The 19589-nt window shown below is 41.1% G+C and overlaps 2 protein-coding genes across 2 annotated transcripts; one reads left to right on the forward strand and one right to left on the reverse strand.

Moving 5' to 3' along the window:
* The first annotated feature begins 9125 nt into the window (after positions 1-9125).
* LOC141637939 (zinc transporter 11) lies at positions 9126-12143 on the forward strand. The gene is made up of 3 exons (XM_074447358.1): positions 9126-9657; positions 11256-11302; positions 11451-12143. Exons 1-3 carry the CDS (start codon positions 9198-9200, stop codon positions 11976-11978), a joined length of 1035 nt encoding a protein of 344 aa, XP_074303459.1. The 5' UTR covers positions 9126-9197; the 3' UTR covers positions 11979-12143.
* Positions 12144-13286: 1143 nt separating this feature from the next.
* Positions 13287-19268, reverse strand: LOC141637929 (uncharacterized). The gene is made up of 6 exons (XM_074447346.1): positions 18705-19268; positions 15319-15676; positions 14800-14884; positions 14512-14598; positions 14163-14405; positions 13287-13719 (listed from the first exon to the last, which is right to left on the reverse strand). Exons 1-6 carry the CDS (start codon positions 18869-18871, stop codon positions 13643-13645), a joined length of 1017 nt encoding a protein of 338 aa, XP_074303447.1. The 5' UTR covers positions 18872-19268; the 3' UTR covers positions 13287-13642.
* Between the last annotated feature and the right edge of the window lie 321 nt (positions 19269-19589).

Consider the following 19589-nt stretch of genomic DNA (forward strand, 5'->3'; position numbering starts at 1 on the left):
GCGTTCACATACAAAGGGGATAGCGACCCCACCGACCATGCCGAGGCTTTCGAGTCGTACATGTCAGTGTGGGAACAACCCGACGAAGTCTGGTGCCGAGTCTTCCCAACGACCTTGCATGGGATGGCTCAAAGTTGGTACAAGGGGCTGCCCGACGGCTCGGTATACTGTTACGCCGACCTAAGGGACGCATTTTTAGCCCAGTACTCTTGCAATAAGAGGAGGGCCGTGGAGACATCGGAACTCCTGACTATCAGACAGGAGGGGGGCGAGTCTCTACGAAGCTATGTGAAGAGGTTCGACGCCAAGGTTCAGCAGATTCGGGAGATTAATCCCGAGCTGGCGGCCTTCGCGCTGATGAAAGGCCTCCCAAGGGGAGACTTAAAAAACGAGCTTATCAAGTACGGAGGCCTGGGCCTAGACGCCGCCAGGAAAATGGCCGACCAGGCCATCAAGGTAGAGGACTATCACAAGACCTGGGTAGGCCACAGCGAGGCTGGGCACTCAGAAAAGAAGAGCCACCGGGAGGACAATCCGGATGAAAGACGCCGTGACAATAATAGGTCACGGTCTGACAAGTCTGCCAGGAAACAGAACTCGGCGGACGCCGGGGGGAGTTCGGGACTGTACTACCAAAAGCGGTACAAAGATCACACCCCCCTGGTCGTATCGGCCGCCGAGGTCTTCACCCTGAGCAAGGGCGAGGGCCAGAAATGGGAAAGGCCCCCCAAGCCGAAGGGGGACGGTGAAACGAGCCAGTACTGCGAGTACCACGGCCACACCGGTCACCTTACTGACAATTGCCGGCATCTGAAGAATGCCATTGAAGAGCTGATCCGGAAGGGGAGCCTCGGCAAGTATGTTGCCAAAGGCCAAAAGACTGACGCCGGCGGCTCAAACAAGAAATCCGTCTTTGAACGGATAGGGGTCATCCACGTTGTCATCGGGGGCAACGAGAACGGTGGGTCCGCTCATGGGCACAAACGGCACCTGAATGAGCTATATCAGGCCATCAACTTTGTGCCCAACACAGCGACCCCCGCTTCCAACATCCCCGATATAACTATTGGGAAGAAGGACTACGAGGGAGTCATCGCCCCTCACAGCGACCCACTTATAGTCCACTTGGACATATCCAACCACCTGGTCAAGAGGTGCCTGATTGACACAGGCGCCTATACGAACATCATGTTCAGGGAGTGCTTTCTCAGCCTCGGCCTGAAGGTCGGGGACTTGAGCCCCTGCACCAATCCACTGTACAGCTTCTCCGGGGCCGGCCTGGTACCCCTAGGGTCAATCAGGCTGCCAGTGATGTTCGGCGAGGGGAATGCGGCCAAGAATGTCCTGTCCGAGTTCGTGGTCATCGACGGCTCGTCCGCCTACAACGTTCTCATAGGCCGAGTCACTCTGAGCGAGGCCGATGCAGTAATGTCCATCCGGGTCTTGACACTAATGTATGTCTCGGACCGGGGGGAAGCGCATAAGCTCGTCTCAAAAGACGAGAGGGACGACGTGGTCAACGTCCAGATATCTGCCAGAGGATGCAACATGCAATCCCTCAAAGTGGCAAAGAAGTCAGAAAAGGGGAAAAGCCCATCCTTACAACAGGAGGGCGACCTCATGGATGCAACTGACGGCTAACTGGGAAGGTCCCTACCAAGTGGTTGAAGAAATAAGGCTGGGTACATACCGGCTGACAGACATGGAGGGTGTGCCTTGGATGAGCCATTAGAACACTATCACAGGAAATACTTTGTATAGCGGCGGAGGTGCCCAAGACAGCTGTGGGCACCCCGACGCATGTTTATATCTAATGAAGAATCGTCCAAGTTTTCCATAAAAGTGTTCATCTCCCCCCATAGTCACTATCAGAAACAGACGCCGGCTCACACTGTCACACCGACAAGAGCGGCAGTCACCTTCAAGAAGCAGACGTCGTCGCAGTCACCCCAAGTAGTAGACGCTACGGCAGTCGCCCCAAGAGGTAGACGCCGCAGCAGTCACTCCAAGTGGTAGACGCCACGGCGGTCATCATCAAGAAGCGGGCGCCGTCGCAGTCACCCCAAGTAGTAGACGCTACGGCAGTCACCCCAAGAGGTAGACGTCGCAGCAGTCACTCCAAGTGGTAGACGCCACGGCAGTCATCATCAAGAAGCAGACGCCGTCGCAGTCACCCAAGTAGTAGACGCTACTGCAGATCACCCCAAGAGGTAGACGTCGCAAATAAATCACTCCAAGTGGTAGACGCCACGACAGTCATCATCAAGAAGCAGGCGCGTCGCGGTCACCCCAGTAGTAGACGCTACGACGTCACCCCAAGAGGTAGACGTCGCAGCGGTCACTCCAGTGGTAGACGCCACGGCGATCATCATCAAGAAGCGGCGCGTCGCAAATCACCCCAAGAGGTAGACGCCACGGCAGATCACTACAAAGACACGGGCGATACTCGCAAAAGCGATCAACATGCCTTAGGAACGTTAAACACAGTTGAGATACGCACTCTAGGCCGCTTTCGGCCAAAGCCGAGGCGGGGAAACAAAAGAGGCGCTCAATTAATAACGTAAGAAGACAACTCAGACGAAGACGAGAAAAGACCTCGGCCAAGCCAGAGGCAAAGTGAAAACGTTAAGTACAGTTGAGATGCTCAACTATTAGCGCAAGAAGACAACTCAGAAAAAATGAGGTAAAGACCTCGGCCAAGCCGGAGGCAAAAGAAACGAACTCTTATTAAAAAAGATAACAGGTTACAAGTGAGGAGAATACAGACGACGGCCGTCCCCATAAGGATAAGCCAAAACACAACCTACCAAAGTTGTACAAAATACAAGGAAAAGAAAAGCAAAAGGTTAAAGATATCATTTGAAGCGCCAAAAGATGGCAGGGAGGAAAGGCTTAATAATTGGCTCCCGAACAGCTGAAGCTATCCGAGACGCCGGGTGAGCCTGGTGACGACCGCCCGTCTCCCTATGCCTGCTGCTGCTTGCCATCAGCAGCATTAGCAGCATCATCTATGATGGGCGACCCAGAAGCCGCCTTGACAATCTCAGCTTTCTCAGCAGCCTCAGCCTCAGCTTTCTCAGCTGCCTTCATCCTCTCGGCTTCCTCCTTGGCCGCCTTAGTCTTCTCAGCAAGGGTTGCCCTCTCCGCGGCCACCTCTTCCTCCTTCTTCACCCTTACCTCCTCCTTGGCCTTCTCCTTCGCGGCTCTCTCTTTAGCTTCGAGCTTGTCATCAAACAGCTCGTCAAATTTGTCCCACGGAAAGGAGCCATCAAGGGGGAAGAGCTCCCCAATCACTTCCCTGGCAGCTTCTTCGGCCAGGTCCCGGTATTGGGCGCACATGTTAGGGAGGATAACGGTTTGGAGCGTCTCAATGTCCTCCCCCCTTTGGGTGATGATAGCGTCCTTGTTCCGAACCACCTTCCCCTGGGTCTGAAACATGCCCCTCCATTCGTCCCTCTGCGTACGGTAAAGGTCGGCATGCTTCTGAATAAGGTCACGCCACTGCCGCCGCAGCCTCGGCCTTGGCTCTCTCAGCAAGGACCTCCTTTTCAGCGTCCTCCCTGAGTCTTCTCTCAGCACGGACTGCCTCTTCAGCCTCAGCCTTGGTCCTCTTGGCCTCCTTGTTCGCTGCGTCGAGTTCAAGCCTTAACCGCTCGAGCTGTGGGGCAGCTTCAGCCATGGTTTTCTCTTGCTCCATAATAAGAGCACCGGCCGTATTAGCCCACGTCGCCAGTGACCGGATCAAACTTACGCCCTCCGACTTAATCTGGAGGGGGGTAGGCTTCGGGAAGGAGGTAACAATGGTGGCGTCTTGACCACTTGCCTGCGCAGTTTTCTTCTCGGCACGCCGTTCAATAGCGTGACCGGTAGACGGCAGCGGTTGATCTACAAAAAATTCAATTAAAGCATCCGTGTCAACGTACATGGACATACCGGAGAGCCTGTCATCAGGAACGCCTAATGAACCGGCTAAATCCGAGCCACAGGATAGATTTGTACCATGCTTGGCCTTCTTGGTCGGAGGACGCATTTCCTTGCCAACAGCAGTAGAAGCAGTAGCGGCAGGGGCGGCCTCTTTCCTCTTACGGACAAGGGGAGATCCCTCCTCATCGAAGTCCCCCCCATTGGTAATGTCAACGATCACCACCGTCTCCTTCTGGACTGAAGGAACGGGAGGTGGAATTGATGTCGACGCCGTCGCCGAAGACTTTGTTTTCCGCGTCCGGCGCGGCATGTTACTAGCAACCTTCGCCTGGGCCGCCTCCACATTCAAGCCTTTCAGCTGCTGATCCATGAGATCACTCGGCGACGTCCTGCGATCGCGGGCCAGAGCTTTAGGATGCAAATCAGCAACGGTCTTATCCTTGTGCAGCCCCATTCTCCGGAGGATATCCTCAGACAGGTCCGGTCCAAAGTGGTCTGCGTAGGAAACAAAGCAAGAGTTAAGTAGTAGAAATAAATCAAAGTTCAAGAAACAGAAACATTGAGGGCAGAGATGGGCCTCACACCGGCCCCACTCACCCTGTGCTAGGGCCGGTATGAGGCCGACATGGCAGAGCAGCTCATCCTGAAGAATGATCTGCGTCGGGGGAATCAATCTTTTCGGCACCCCACTCGTGTCCACCTCAAAGAGCCTCATCGCCAGCTTCTCATCCTCATTAAGAGGGACCTTGCTGGCATCCATCTGAAACTTTTTCCGGGTGACCCATCTGTCATGCTCCGCCTTAGTCTCGCACCGCAAATTAACTTGGTGCTGGAAGGACCGGGGCAGCGGATAGTCATCCGGCACCTCAACGTATACCCACCGATCTTTCCAGTCTTTGCAAGAAGAAAGCTTATCAACGGAGACGTAACCCGGCTCCATTTGCACGCTGTACCATCCGACGCGACCAGCAAACGACGGCCGAAGGTGGTGAAGCCGACGGAATAAATTAACCGTTGGAACTTCCCCTTTGAAGAGACAGAGCCAGACAAAGCCGACTATGGTCCTAATAGCCAACGGGTGCAGTTGGGCCACGGCGACATTCATGGCTCTAATGATGGCCATAACATGTTCATTCAGCGGAAACCGGAGCCCATACTCCAAGTGCCGGATGTATACGCCGGTGCAACCCGGTGGAGGGCAACAAACGGCCTGACCCTCCTCAGGGACAACAATTTTGTATCCCCTGCCAAAATAGAAATGGCCCTCGAAAAATGTCTCGCCGGAACAACTGACGAACTTATGGGTCCAAGTACGGTCAGGGCGGACCTTACAGGCGTCGCCGTGATCCATGACGTACTGCCTCCCCTCATTAGGATGACCCCTTTCAGCATTATCACCGAAGTCGTCACCGTCATCATCGACATCATCATCATCCTCTCATTCCTCCAAAATTTGAGGATCAACTTCAGGAGAAGGAGACCTAGGGCCCCCAGACCTTATCGGGATGGCGTCTAGCATCTCATCCTCATCAAGACGCGACGGGGAACCCCCCGGCGCATGTTTACTAGGACCAGCATCAGCAGAAGACATGTTCACGACAATTACTTAATAAAATAAGAGATTGAGAAAGTTTGTTTGTTTACCTCGAAGAAAAAGTGCTACGCCGACGTAACGACTCTGAAGATTAGAAGAAAAGGAAGCCCTTGAAAGTTTAGAGAGAAGAAAATTTTAGAGAAAATGAAATTGGTGGCCAATTTCAGGGACTAACTGCCCTATTTATAGGGGAAAACCCATGAAGAAGGACCAATCAGGGCACAGCCCATGAAACGTCAGCCAATCAGCGAACAGACACGTGTCGAACATGCAACCACGGAATGTCAATCGTTGCAACAGTTGAACGGCAATCAATGCAACAGGGACCAAGCGTCTTCAACACGCCCCTTCATATCTCTCTGCCTATTCATCTTCCTCAACAAATTCCTAAGTATCTGTTCTCCGCCGGCCACATGATCAACCAAGCGTGACAAAGACGGCCAGGGGGCAATCGAAACAACCTAAGCACTCTCAACCAGGTCTCGACCGGCGTCACTTTCTTTTCCACATCGGATGTCCTTTACACATCCATGTGGAGGGGGGATATGGTATGGCCTAAGCGAGCAAGCCGAGGGAAGAAGAAAGGGGCGAAAATTTTGCCTTGCGCAGAATATACGCTCAACATACATCGGAGCCCATACCACGACATAGACTACGCTGGGGGCAAATTGATGGGGCATATTCTGCACCCGCTGACCAAGTCAACATTATGAGCAAGGTCAAAGATACCCACAGCAAGTCAACGACTTAGACAAACTTAGCCGACCAGCTCGCTACTGTCTCTTGGGTCTCTACTGCACAACGGCTAGCAATGGGCACATATCCGCGAACTCATATCCAAGATCCCTCGGCGGCGAGTCAACAGGGCCCGCCGGCCTGACATAGGTCCCTCGGCCGAGGGTAGATCAGTCTTTCCACCTGCTAGCCACTTGGCCACTTGGCCACTACGTGACAAAAGGTGAAAGTCTATAAATACTCCTAAACCCTCATTAAGGAAAGGATCCACAATTTAACCTAATAATCACTATTCATCTGGTAATATCTTCCTTATCTCTCTACAATATATATTTCGCCAAGTAACAACAACTTATCCTTTAAGTTTACTGACTTGAGCGTCGGAGTGAGTTCGCTCGGTCCAAAGCCGAGCCCTCAGTTTGTTCATTGTTTCAGGAGACCGCAAGGAAGAGTCAAACAAGGACGTCATTCTACAAGCATAAGTGGTAACAAATAACTGCTCTGGAATTACACCCGGAACAATTGTAAATATTGAATATGATTAAAATATTAATATTAGCTATGCTTTAATTTTTAAGAAATATCTTTTCGATTTAAATATTTGGAAAAAAAAGCGTTCAAAACTAATTTTTGACCTGTATTTTACAGGTAAAATATTTGATTCTCGTACAAAGTTTTGAACAATTAACCTTAAATATACCTCATATACTAGTTTTATACCCGTGCAAAATTGCACGGGATTAGATATTTAATTACTTACGAAATGTTTAAATATTGAAAATTAAAATTGCACATAATTATAAATTTGAAATATATTAAGTTGTTAAAACTCTTATACAAATATATCGAGAGAAATGTACACAAAATGGTTATTTAATCATCCGTATATAAATGAAATAAGAATCAATTTGATTTGTAGAAATTAAAGTTTAAATCAATATCATTTGTAAAAATTAATGTTGGATACGTTATACGTATAACAATGGCTTGAAAAAACTAAACCGCTTCATAAAATGATAAAATTGAAACAATTTTAGTAGGTGAGCCTATCTAATTTTTTCTTTAATTTATGTCAGTCAATCAGAATTCTCTAAATAACTTGACTTTTATATATAGAAAATTGGACCTAAATAAATCGATCCCAGATTAAACATGACCAAAGACCTAAACTTGACAAAACAACTACTGAACCTAAACTTGATAGTTGATATGAACATGCACAAGACAAAAGAGCAAGAGAGTCCGATATATTAATGTGGAATTATGGATTCATTGACCGCTGACCATAAGAGACGACTTTCATACAACGATGGCTAACCAAAATGTAGAGGTGGTTCACTTAATTGGTTGGTGTAAAAGCGTCGCCATTCACATACTACATTCCACAACTTGCACCCAATTACATTATTGTAGTACATTCCATATAGGCATATATCCTTTATATTCCTTTAATTACCTCATCATTGTACTACACTTTCTCTTTTTAATCCTCTCTTAATTATCTTTCTAATTACCCTATCTTATTTTCATTCCATATTAGATCAAATGATTCAAATCCTTTGAATGACTCTTTAAACTTATTTGACCTATATTTGTGTAGTACAAAATAGGAGTACAAAGTATAGTAGGAAGTCTAGGTTACTAATAAAGTGATAAATATATTTGAATAACGTGAGATTCTACAGTCGTCATTTTTGGTGCGTACAAAGTAAAATCAGAACATATCTAATAGCCAGTCCAATTTGCATATATTATCTTAACCAAACCATAAGATGATGGTTGATGTCTAAATTATGCCCCCTCACTCGAATGCCCATTTGGCAAGAATGGTCAGTGCACACACTCCCCCGGCCCATACCATGGGTGAAAGAAATTTAACTTCGTGAGTTATTGGAGGCTGTCAAGATCTAAACACGAGACTTTGGTAACACTGGCTCTGAGGCTAATGGTTGAGACTCAACGATTATATTTATATCTTATCAACGATAATTACAAATTTCGAACCAATTATCAGTCGACAACATTTTCACCATATTTTGAAGTACAAATGATCGACAATAACATTAACAGATTTTTAAACTTAACTAAATCAAATTTAAATCCGAGTTTTTAATCAATAGGATACCATAACAGTAAGTGGATTATACATCCAATGTACTACCACCAATTGTGTATATAGTTTCTAAGTATTCTAATAAAGTTTTTGAGTTTTATTTTAAAAATTATGAGTTTTGCTATAAAGTAAGTTTTGAGTTCATTCACTTAAAAATAACTTCAAAAAACTACAATAAAACTCGAAAAAATTACATATAACCTTAGTTAAATTTAAGTTTTGATGGAAAAAAAATTAAAATTTAACTTGTTAACTTTAATAAGCTTAGAAAAAATATAAATATGCTCAAAAACAAATGAAGTTTGAGGTAATAGGCTAAAAAAAAATATACATATGCTCAAAAACAAATAAAATCTGAAGTACATCGAATATATGTTCCTTTTTCTCATATCATAATTCATAATGAGTTAACAATACTCACCAAATTTGAAATTTTAGGTCAAACCTCTTTAATAAACACATACATACTATCCTACAACTAGTTGTATAGTAACTATGTACAACCGCGTCAAAGTTATCGATCTCTCACACAAAGTTGTTGAGTCATTTTACAAGTTATTGAGCTATTTTACGAAATTATTGAGGCGATATTAATTCATTAATGTTTCAACAACTTCAGATCATAACTCGATAATTTTGTTTGACAGAGTTGACACGATTTTCAGAACAAAGCTCCACAACACTAAGTACTTAGTAATAAACATCGAACGTACTATTTACCCTCTCCTCGCTCCTATCTTTGTAGTACAAAAATGATCACACACGTGAGCTTATATAACCACACAAAATATCCATACAAAACGTACACAATTTACATCCAAAATTCCAAACATGACACCCTCCACATCCCACACCCTCACCTTCCTCCTCCTCCTCCTCTCCACCCACCTCCTCGCCACCGTCTCCGACACCGACACCGACACACAACCATCCGAAAACCCCAACTTACGTTCAAAATCCCTAATCCTAGTAAAAATATACTGTCTAATCCTAGTCTTCTTAGGAACATTCATAGGAGGAATATCACCATACTTTATTAAATGGAATGATGCATTTTTAGTCCTAGGGACTCAATTCGCTGGCGGAGTTTTTCTCGGTACCGCGATGATGCATTTCTTAAGTGATTCTAATGAAACTTTTGAAGATTTAACGAAGAAAGAATACCCTTTTGCATTCATGTTGGCTTGTTCTGGGTATTTGATTACTATGTTTGCTGATTGTGTTATTATGCATGTTTATAGTAAACGTAATCATAATGGTCATGCTTCTGTTTCCAATCATGGCCTTGAAGGTATTTTTTTTCTTTATTTTATTGTATTTATTTTGAACTTTAAATTTCAAAATTCTCATTTTTTGATGGGTTTAAAGTCTGGTATTTTTAATTCGGTTTTCTAACGTGTGTTATGAGCGAAAAATACTTATATACTCCTTACACTTAAAACTAATCCACCAAATAGAATATAATAATAACCTAGGTGTAAGGAGTACGGTACTCCCGGAGGACACAAGAATTTTTCGTTATGAGCTTAGATAAGAATGAATCAGAGAAATATTTCACTAAATAGGGAATAAATGAGTTAATACTTACACGATATTCCTTTGTTTCTTTCTTTGTTTAGACTCGAAAGGTGTGTTTTTAAAGTCATACGTTAGAAAACCTGTTTCTAATTAGAGTTTATACTGAATTAAATATGGATGATAATTATATAATTTATTTACCATTTTAGGTAAAACTTATAACTAGCATTATTTATCTTTTTTTTTTAATCCACTAAAGTAAAGACAAAATATTTCGACACAAATTCTCCTTATAGACGGAAGATATCCGTCTATAGTTATAGATTTATAGACGAGTCAAATATCCACTCATTTTGAGCATAAGACAAGCAACAAGTTGTATGATGGACCCAAAAATATCACTACTTTAAGCATATTTGACCCGTCTTTCACTTTAAACGGATAATTCGTCTATAATGAGACTAATTAATACACTATTTTGGTTTCCAAGAAATATTACCCTTTTACTTTAATGGATCAGGATTCACGAATGCATGAATCAAATTAATCATAAAATCGTCTTATTTTATTGATCTCGTAGAAAATAAAAAGTACTCAATTTTAATAAGTGGGTGAAAGCACGAATAGCCTAAAATCGTCATATTTGACTTTCCGAGTGACTTAAAAACCTTTTGACACTTTAAACCAAGAATACACCCGAGAACAAAAAGCTCAAATAGAGATAAGACAAAACTTTTATTAATATCTTAACATTTTGTTTTTATCTTATCTATGTAAATGATATGGTATTTAACCCGTCTTAAACTTAAGACGGATATTACTATCTTCTAGCACACACTTTCAAAATTCAAAATTGTTGGCCAAAACCAAAGTAAATTAATTATAATTAACAACTACTAATATGCTTTGAAGGTAGCTAGTAGGTGTACTAACGTAACCATAGGGATTGCTTCTGCTTATAATCAACGCTACTGAATTTCTGGTCATTTTTTAGTCTACATATTCCACATGAATACTACCTTTCTGATGTTACATTTTGCAGAAATTAAAATAGTCAAATGTCGATCCTAAGCTGTGTTTACACGACCCAACAAGTCTCTTTTATAGCGATAATATCCGTCTTAACATGAAAACATGTCAAATACGAGTAATTAGAGATTGGTGTTTGGCTATAAAGCAAAAATAAATTGTCCGTGCTACTCTCGGCCCACATTTATTATCAGTAATTCAGAAATAATCTCTTTGTTCGTAACATAAGAGTAGAGCTGCATACATTCGATCTATCGCTCTCACCACAGTGTCTATGAGGTTCTGAGTAAATCCTGTCGAATTTCGGATGTATAATCCACTTACCGTGTTTTCTAATTGCAGAGGGTCATAAAACTTCTCAGCTAACAAATTCTGCAGTTCATTCTCAGGTAATTTACTTCGCGAACTAACACTACTCGGAAATGTACTCTGTCACTCGTGACTGAATACGTTTTCTCTTTGACGTCATTATTCGCTAAAAAAAAAAAAAATCTCGACGCTTTTGACAGTATTAACACTAGTTTGATGCTTTAACAGGGAAACGAACCAACATGTGACGCTCCAAATAATGCAAAGCTAGCAACAGCAAGTTCATTAGGAGACACAATTCTCCTAATATTCGCCTTGTGTTTCCATTCCGTCTTCGAGGGCATAGCAATAGGCGTATCAGAAACCAAATCAGATGCCTGGAAAGCCCTTTGGACAATCTCCCTCCACAAAGTATTCGCTGCAATCGCAATGTCGATAGCCCTTTTACGAATGATCCCCGACCGACCTTTCCTTCAGTGCTCAATCTACGCGTTTGCCTTCGCAATCTCGAGCCCAATTGGAGTCGCGATTGGGATTCTTATTGATCAGACGACTGAGGGGACAGTGGCGGATTGGATCTACGCTATTTCTATGGGAATTGCTTGTGGGGTTTTTGTTTATGTTTCGATTAACCATCTTTTGGCCAAGGGGTATTCTCCTCATAATCGAGTTGGGGTTAACACGCCGTTCTATAGGTTACTGGCCGTTGTTTTAGGAGTCGGTGTCATTGCTGTGGTCATGATTTGGGATACTTGAAATTCTTGTTAACAATTCTTCGGAGGCGACTAGATAAACTAGATTAGTTCACACTTCACAGATTAAAGTATATGAGCCTTTGTATAATTTTAGTGATTATTCTCATCCAAGTAGACGTTTTTTTCTGGATCACGATGAAATTCACGACCGCTACTTTCTACCAAATGTGTATCGCATACATACTTGATAACATGCAAACCACGGTTATCAAGTCAACCATCTTTTTACCAGGATGACAAACTCTGCCTCAGTACGACTCGGGGTGTCCATTTGGTCTGGTCTGGTCCGGTCCACGCATTTTTTTGGTCCAGACCGGACCGGACCAATATTTGGTCTTCGGTCCAAAGAGTTTGGTCGGGTCCGGTCTGGTCCCGGACCAATGAACACCCCTAAGTACGACACGTGAATTATTCATTCATATTTCAACTAATGAAGCTCAAATATAAATATACAACAGATGTTGGCAAATTCCCATTTAAGACGAGTATATTCGTCTTAAACTGTACATGTTTTCCCACTTCAAATTCCAATGTAGGGTACCAATCACATCTCACAAGGTTGTTCCAGCTTTCAAGTAAGACAGCTTACCTACTTTCTTTAAAATCTATGTAAGAAGATTCAAAGAGACTTACCAGCAGATTATAACCTTTCTGGTCCTACCTTCGTCGCCTCAACATCAGAAAAGCATCCACATTCCAAGCCTTTGTGCTTGCGAGTGAAGACGGAATCCTTCACTCGTAACTACTAACTACTACTACCTAGTTGGTGAATATTCGTAATCTTATGTCTTATGTCTGTGACTGACTCTAGCTTTCACCAATTACTAAGGTTGACCGCTATTACGAACATAAAGTCCTTCAAGTAACCCTTATTATCCAAGAAAAGACGGTCCCCAGCCTAAACATTCGCATTTTCATATTTACCTTTGTTTGAATACAAAACGAGAAGGAAAAGGGAGGGAAGGGGAGGGAAAGCGGACAAATGTCATTTTCTCTTCAAATATGACATAATTTACCAAGACAGTCGGTCCTAAAGGCTGACTCGCAATTAGCACTACAATAGTAACAGGGTGATTCCGCCAACTTGAGTAAAAAACCAATACCAAATCTGCAAGAAATATACGATATGGTTCACCCTTCAGTCGGTCAGTGCTCCACACTACTATTACGCATTCCCGGGATGCAAGAGCAACATACACTGCAACACTAACCAACCATCTCTAGGAAGAGGAAGAACGATAACAGAAGTTACCCGACAGCCGATAGGTAACACAAACACCACAAAGCTCTTACAACAATACAAGAGCAATATGAGGAAGCAACATGCAAAGCAATAAATCTCACTGCTATAATATCTTCCGAAACAATAAATCGTCAAAAATTGCGTAAAATAGTAGTTGTAAGAGAAGGAAAACAAAAACTACAGAGTCAACAAAATCAATATGGGTCTTATTCAGAGTTTTTTTAACAAGGAAAACAGCTTAGTCACGGTCTGTAAGTCGCATCTAGTAATTAAACGGGGGCATTCTCGGATGCAACTAACCTTTCGGTTAATGAATAGTTTTCTTAGCTTCATGTTGAGGTGCATGGAAAAAATATGCTTGTATTTGTATACAGCTGAATCTTGGCCTCAAGGTAGGAGTAATAAGCAGAAACCGGAAAAATCTACACCTCAACATGAATAAGCTTGTCGAAGCAAATACCTACTATTATAGGACCCGCCAAATCTCCAGCAGCACAGCCTGCAGAAAGAATATAAAAGATTAAATTATTATTTTTGTTGGTTGCCGAAAAGATTAAAAAGAAGTTTAAAAGTTACGGTAGACACGTAGTAGTTTCTAAGTGAAAAAATTATACTAGGCTGCTCACTGTATTTGCATAAAGAAGCCAGTTTGTGGAAAAAAAAAAAAAAAAACCTTAATTACAACATCATCATCAGAGCCTTAATCCCAAAATGATTTGGGGTCGGCTGACATGAATCATCCTTTAAAACCGTCCATGGGTGAACGCACACGTCAAAAATGCGAAAAAAATAGAAAAGAAAAAGTGAAAAACAAAAGGGGGGTGAAACATAATACAAAAGGCAGTTAAACTTATAGGTTTTAAAATCGAAGTCCGGATGAAGGGAAATAACCCCATTGACCAAGTGAAGGAATGAATAATAAGGAATCATAGGAGCACTTACCAACCCATTGACCAATTGAAGGGCGTATGCAGGCCGCACCAATCCCTGCCCCAATGGCGGCAAACAGCAATGAAGCAGTGCACCTCACAGACGCACCAAAGATCCTGGTACCAAGAAGTCGAAGCTCTTCATTAATATTAACGTCCTCTACCTCATCTTTAGAATTATACAAACGGTAGAGAGTTCTATAAATGTCGACTCCAACTTGAACAATCCAAGATGCCGCCACCCCAAGACAGTGAGCTGCTTGAGCATGCAATTCAAGAAAGGAAGAAATCAAGGTATACTCAAAAGCTTAAATAAAAGGTAGGAGTCCGAGTCTATAAGAATATTAAACTATATAATTTACCTCTCAAAGTAGTTCTCGTGACAGCATGCATGTAAACAGTAGTTGGTAACCCTCGTTGTGCCTTACGCATTGCTGACTTTGGGGCATCTACAGGAAAAAACAAATCGTTCAATTAATTTTGTATGACATACGTTATATGGAGTTTGGAGTATGTGATTTTAATTTTCTTATACACTACATCATCAATAGGAATGCCGAAAGCTTAATATTTGGAAAATAATAAAAAGTGTGGAGTAACAAACATCACTAATAATATCTTTTTTTTTTCACATATTACATCAGACGTACCTTTGAGAAGCTTCCATGCCATTCGTTGCGAGACATAAGAGACAGCTAGTCTCTCCAATACCCTTCTAGTAGTAACGACGGTACTCTGAGAAATCAAGGCAAGAAAAAATTAGCAAAAGAAATTAACGGAGCATAAATTATAATAGCATTTCTCAAAAAGTGGAGGGCTAATGTATTTGTAACTCGTTTTGAAAAACGAATGTTACTGGTCCGTTGAAGACCAATATTCACTATTAAGACCAGAATTTGAGATTTTCAAATAGTTGAATATAAGCAAATAGATACTAAATATACTTGGTAAATACTTGCGCTTCTGAGCATGTAGCACTTTACGTAAATATACTTGGTAAATACTAGTTGAAACCTCATACATAATCACACTGCACAAAGGATGTCATAAGATAACACGAGAGGAGACATCTTTGCAAAAATATTCAAGAAAGGAAAAAAATCCAGCTTTGATGTCATACCAATTCGCAACAAATTAAACTGGATGAAAAGTGTTAAGTTATAACTAACCTCACGAATGATTTGCTTTACAGACTTGTGAAAGGGAGTAACAAGATCCAAAGGCCTCCTTTCTGCATTATCAGCTAAGAAATCTTCATCATCTTCTTCTAATGCAGGAGGCTCCAAGAGGGGTAGATAATACATCAAAAAAGACCTCAAGGTCGTGAGCATAAATGTCCTCGGATGAAAGGCTGAGAGAAGCGGTTTTAGCTCAACATCGTATAGTTTTCCAATGTATTGAGTATGAGTATCAGGTTCAAAACTGTAGCCAGGAAGTTCAAGAGCCTTGGAGACATGATCCTCAAGATTGCCAGATAGTTGATCGTCACTCCATGTTGCAGGAGCATCACAGTATGCAATTTTATTGCTGCAAATACAACATATGCACTTTAATAGGTGAAAAGTCTGAAAACATCACCAACATTAACTATATCTGTAATGAGAGTTACGGAACGCCACACTAAGAAAAATACATTCAGTCAACATAATCAAAATAGTATTGAAGGCAAAATAAGGCTATATATATGAATAATCACTTAATGAACAAGTATAATAAAGCAAGGAAGAAAACGAAAAATATCTGGCGTAAGTGAGTAACAGATGATGCCCCACACTTCTTTTTGCTATCATAAGCATCAGGAGCAACAAAATTTCTGAAGTCAGAGAAATCAGAAAGTTATTCTATGACCTATTTTAGATACAAGCATAGATAAAGTGTCGCTCCAATTCTACAGTTCACCGTCGACACTCAGGCTGACTGTCTGACACAATGCTCAACACCCCGTGGGTTATCCATATATATGGCTGTAAAGGATATTACAAACTTGATTATGTTCCTTGTACGTTTGCATTTATAATGAAAGAAAATTAGTTGGCTCTGTCCATAGTCCGTACTCCCTAGTGTCCATAACTGCATCCCAAAAACAACATAGATTTGTTTGTTGCAAACTTTTTCTCTCATCTGCTATATATACTCAAACCATAGTCAAACAGATTAAATAAACTATAGATATAGACAAGCAGGCGAGCCCATCTCAGGGTCGTCAATGTTGAAATGAAGTTGTGTCACCAAATCTCAACTCATCTCATCTTACAAGTTTGAGTAAGATGAGTTACTCGTACCCGTCTTACAACATCCTCAATGAAGGTTATATACTTATATGAGTGGTAATGTTATAACTTATAAGACTAAACTATGGCAGAGATTAATGGGTGAAATCAAACATCTGTTTACTTGGTGGGACAAAGCTTATATGAACTCTATGTGAATGTATCATCACAAATTATTGCAAGAGCCTTCACCGCTAATTTCAAAAACTTTTGTGAAATTTTTTGGAACTCATCCTGTGAACTATCCATAGAATGAGTTTGAGTCACACCCACAAGGAGGAGATTTTCTACTTCACAAGGTAAAATGAGATTCTATCCCACAACAAGAGCGTGATTGGGCAAGTAACACATTAATTGAGGAATTGATCAACTCGATGTTATTTGTGCGACACTCACGTGTGGGTGAACAGAATATGAGATATTTTGTTGCATTGATTGGGACTTAAAGTTCATCGAACCTAGGTTGAAGAGGTCACGTGCTCTGATACATTGCAAAAATCCACAAACAGATTTGGGTAACATCTCCAAAGAGGCGGCAAAATCCGTTCTAACTTCTAAGAGTTCAATGAAAATTCCATTCCAAAACCAATTGACAGTGGTAATTGTGACAAAAGTGGCAATTAATAACCCTCTACAGATGTTCTGCATAAAGGTCCAATGTAAATTGATAAAACTTAGGTCAGTGATCAGTCATTGGATTTGATACATTGTGAAAATTCACATAAAAAAAATCGAGTGACACCCCGGGAGAAAGACTCCGCATCACAAGCTCAATGGGAGTTTCATCCCGAAACCAATTAACAATGATAACTTATAAGTCAATCAACTTTATGTTTCTCACTTGAATTGACAATGGTGATTAACAAATTGATCAAGTTTGTCTTTCTCCGGCTTTATAAATGTGGAGACTCACATGTATCTGAACACAATAAGATGTACTTAAACACATACTCCGTATAAACTTTTCTGAAGTGAGATAAATTTCCATTAAGTAGACCAAGCCCTTGACAGTACAACTCATATCGACAATCTCGCTTTTTATAGGTGAAAGCTCTCCAAGTTCACTCCTCTGGTCTCTCTGACAGAAGCTCACTAAGCAGTTTTCACATAAGCTAACAAAAGCTTGGAACTTTCTTCTTTTTACAACACGACCACACTGATATAACCCATTTCAACGAAAATATCAACCGAAACATTCAATGTTACACCCGTTTAAATAAAACTAAAATCACATATCATCAATTTGCACATTCATACAAGTATAACCAATTAAGGAACTGATACCATTTCCACATAACCTCGATTTACAACAACATTACCCCCTAGTGCCTCAATTGCTCCCACTCACAAAATCTTGGAACTTTGTTCTTTTTACAACCTCAACACACTGATATCATCCACTTTCAGCGAAAATATCCAACCGAAAACAATTCATTGATCAATTTCACTCACCTATAGCACATAACACTACTCCTGAAACACTCAATCATGTATAAACAACTTATGGAGTATAATTACAACTACAACCAGAAAGTAAACCATGTATATATCATGTCCAGATCAGCTCGATTTTCAACAACATTACCCCAGCGCCTCAATTGCCCCCGCTACCAAAAGCTTAGAACTTCGTTCTTTTTACAAACTCAGTACACTGATATCACCCACTTTGAGCGTAAATATCAACCGAAACGTTCCGGTTCCATTAATCAATTTCACTCACAGCTATAACAGATAACACTACTCCTGAAACATTCAATCTTGTATAAACTCATGGAGTATAAAATACAACTACAACCAGAAAGTAAACCATGTATATATAATATAACCTCGATTTACGACAACAACATTACCCCAGTGCCTCAATCGCTCCCGCAAATTACAGGATAAGAATTGAAACCATGTACAGATAACACTACTACTGAAACATTCAATCTAAGTATCTAACTACAACCAGAAAGTAACCCATGTATATATAACCTTGATTTACGACAACAACATTACCCCAGTGCCTCAATCGCTCCCGCAAATTACAGGATAAGAATTGAAACCATGTACAGATAACACTACTACTGAAACATTCAATCTAACTACAACCAGAAAGTAACCCATGTATATATAACCTCGACTCGACAACAACATTACCCCAGTGCCTCAATCGCTCCCGCAAATTACAGGATAAGAATTAAAACCATGTACAGATAACCACAACATACCAAAAAAACATCATAATTACGAAATCAGATACAATAAGCATTAATTAACTAAAAGATTAAAAAGATAATCACCTGGCTAAGAAAGACTTAAACCCAAAAGGATATGCAGCAAAAACAGAAGCAGCTGCACCAGAAGCAGCAACTTTAGCAGAAAAAGAACCAACAGAATGCATTGTATGTGTTGAATAAAAGTTTGGATTTTTCCTAATTAGATCTAATATTATACCAATCCCAGACATCTTTACTAATTGATTAACCTTAATTAATAAGAACAGCTAAAACCCAGATAAATTAATTAATTTTTCTTCAATTTTTCAATGATTTACACCCAAAAAAACCCAGAAAATTGCGAATAGTAGATGTAATAAAGATTGAAACTTTGGGATTTCTGGGTAGTTTTAGAATGATTAGCTGATTTTGATGACTTTTGGGTGAAGAAATTAAAGAGAAGATAATAAAGGTAAAAAGATGGGATTTTTATAAGAGGGTTTTTAAAAGGTTATACTGCGATTAATCTAAATCAAGTTTAGGAGTTAGGACACATTGAACGTTTGTGATGTCCCTTTAGTGTCCTTTGTCCAACTTTTGTTCAATCTAATTTAATGGTAATAATCACATTGTTTAGGATATTATTGATTAAATTAACTAGGTTGAAAGCTCGAATGTACTAGCGATCGGACTATGGGTTATGTATATTGGTGATTAATAATTTTTAATTTTATGACTTTGTTTGTTATTAGTGTACAGTAATTTATTAGTTCTGAATTTTGAAAGGTTTCTTTAATTAGTACGATAATTTAAGATTTTATTTTGAGGAATTTTTTTGATATAATTAAAGAAGGAACAAACGATCAGCGTTTAGTATTGAAGTTAACAACTCTAACACCAGTAGTCCAGTACCACCTTATCTAGTCTTATTTGACTCTTTGTCACAAGTCCGAACTCACCCTTAGCTTT

This window comes from Silene latifolia, unplaced genomic scaffold (assembly GCF_048544455.1).
Source record: "Silene latifolia isolate original U9 population unplaced genomic scaffold, ASM4854445v1 scaffold_158, whole genome shotgun sequence".
Taxonomy (NCBI): Eukaryota; Viridiplantae; Streptophyta; class Magnoliopsida; order Caryophyllales; family Caryophyllaceae; genus Silene; species Silene latifolia.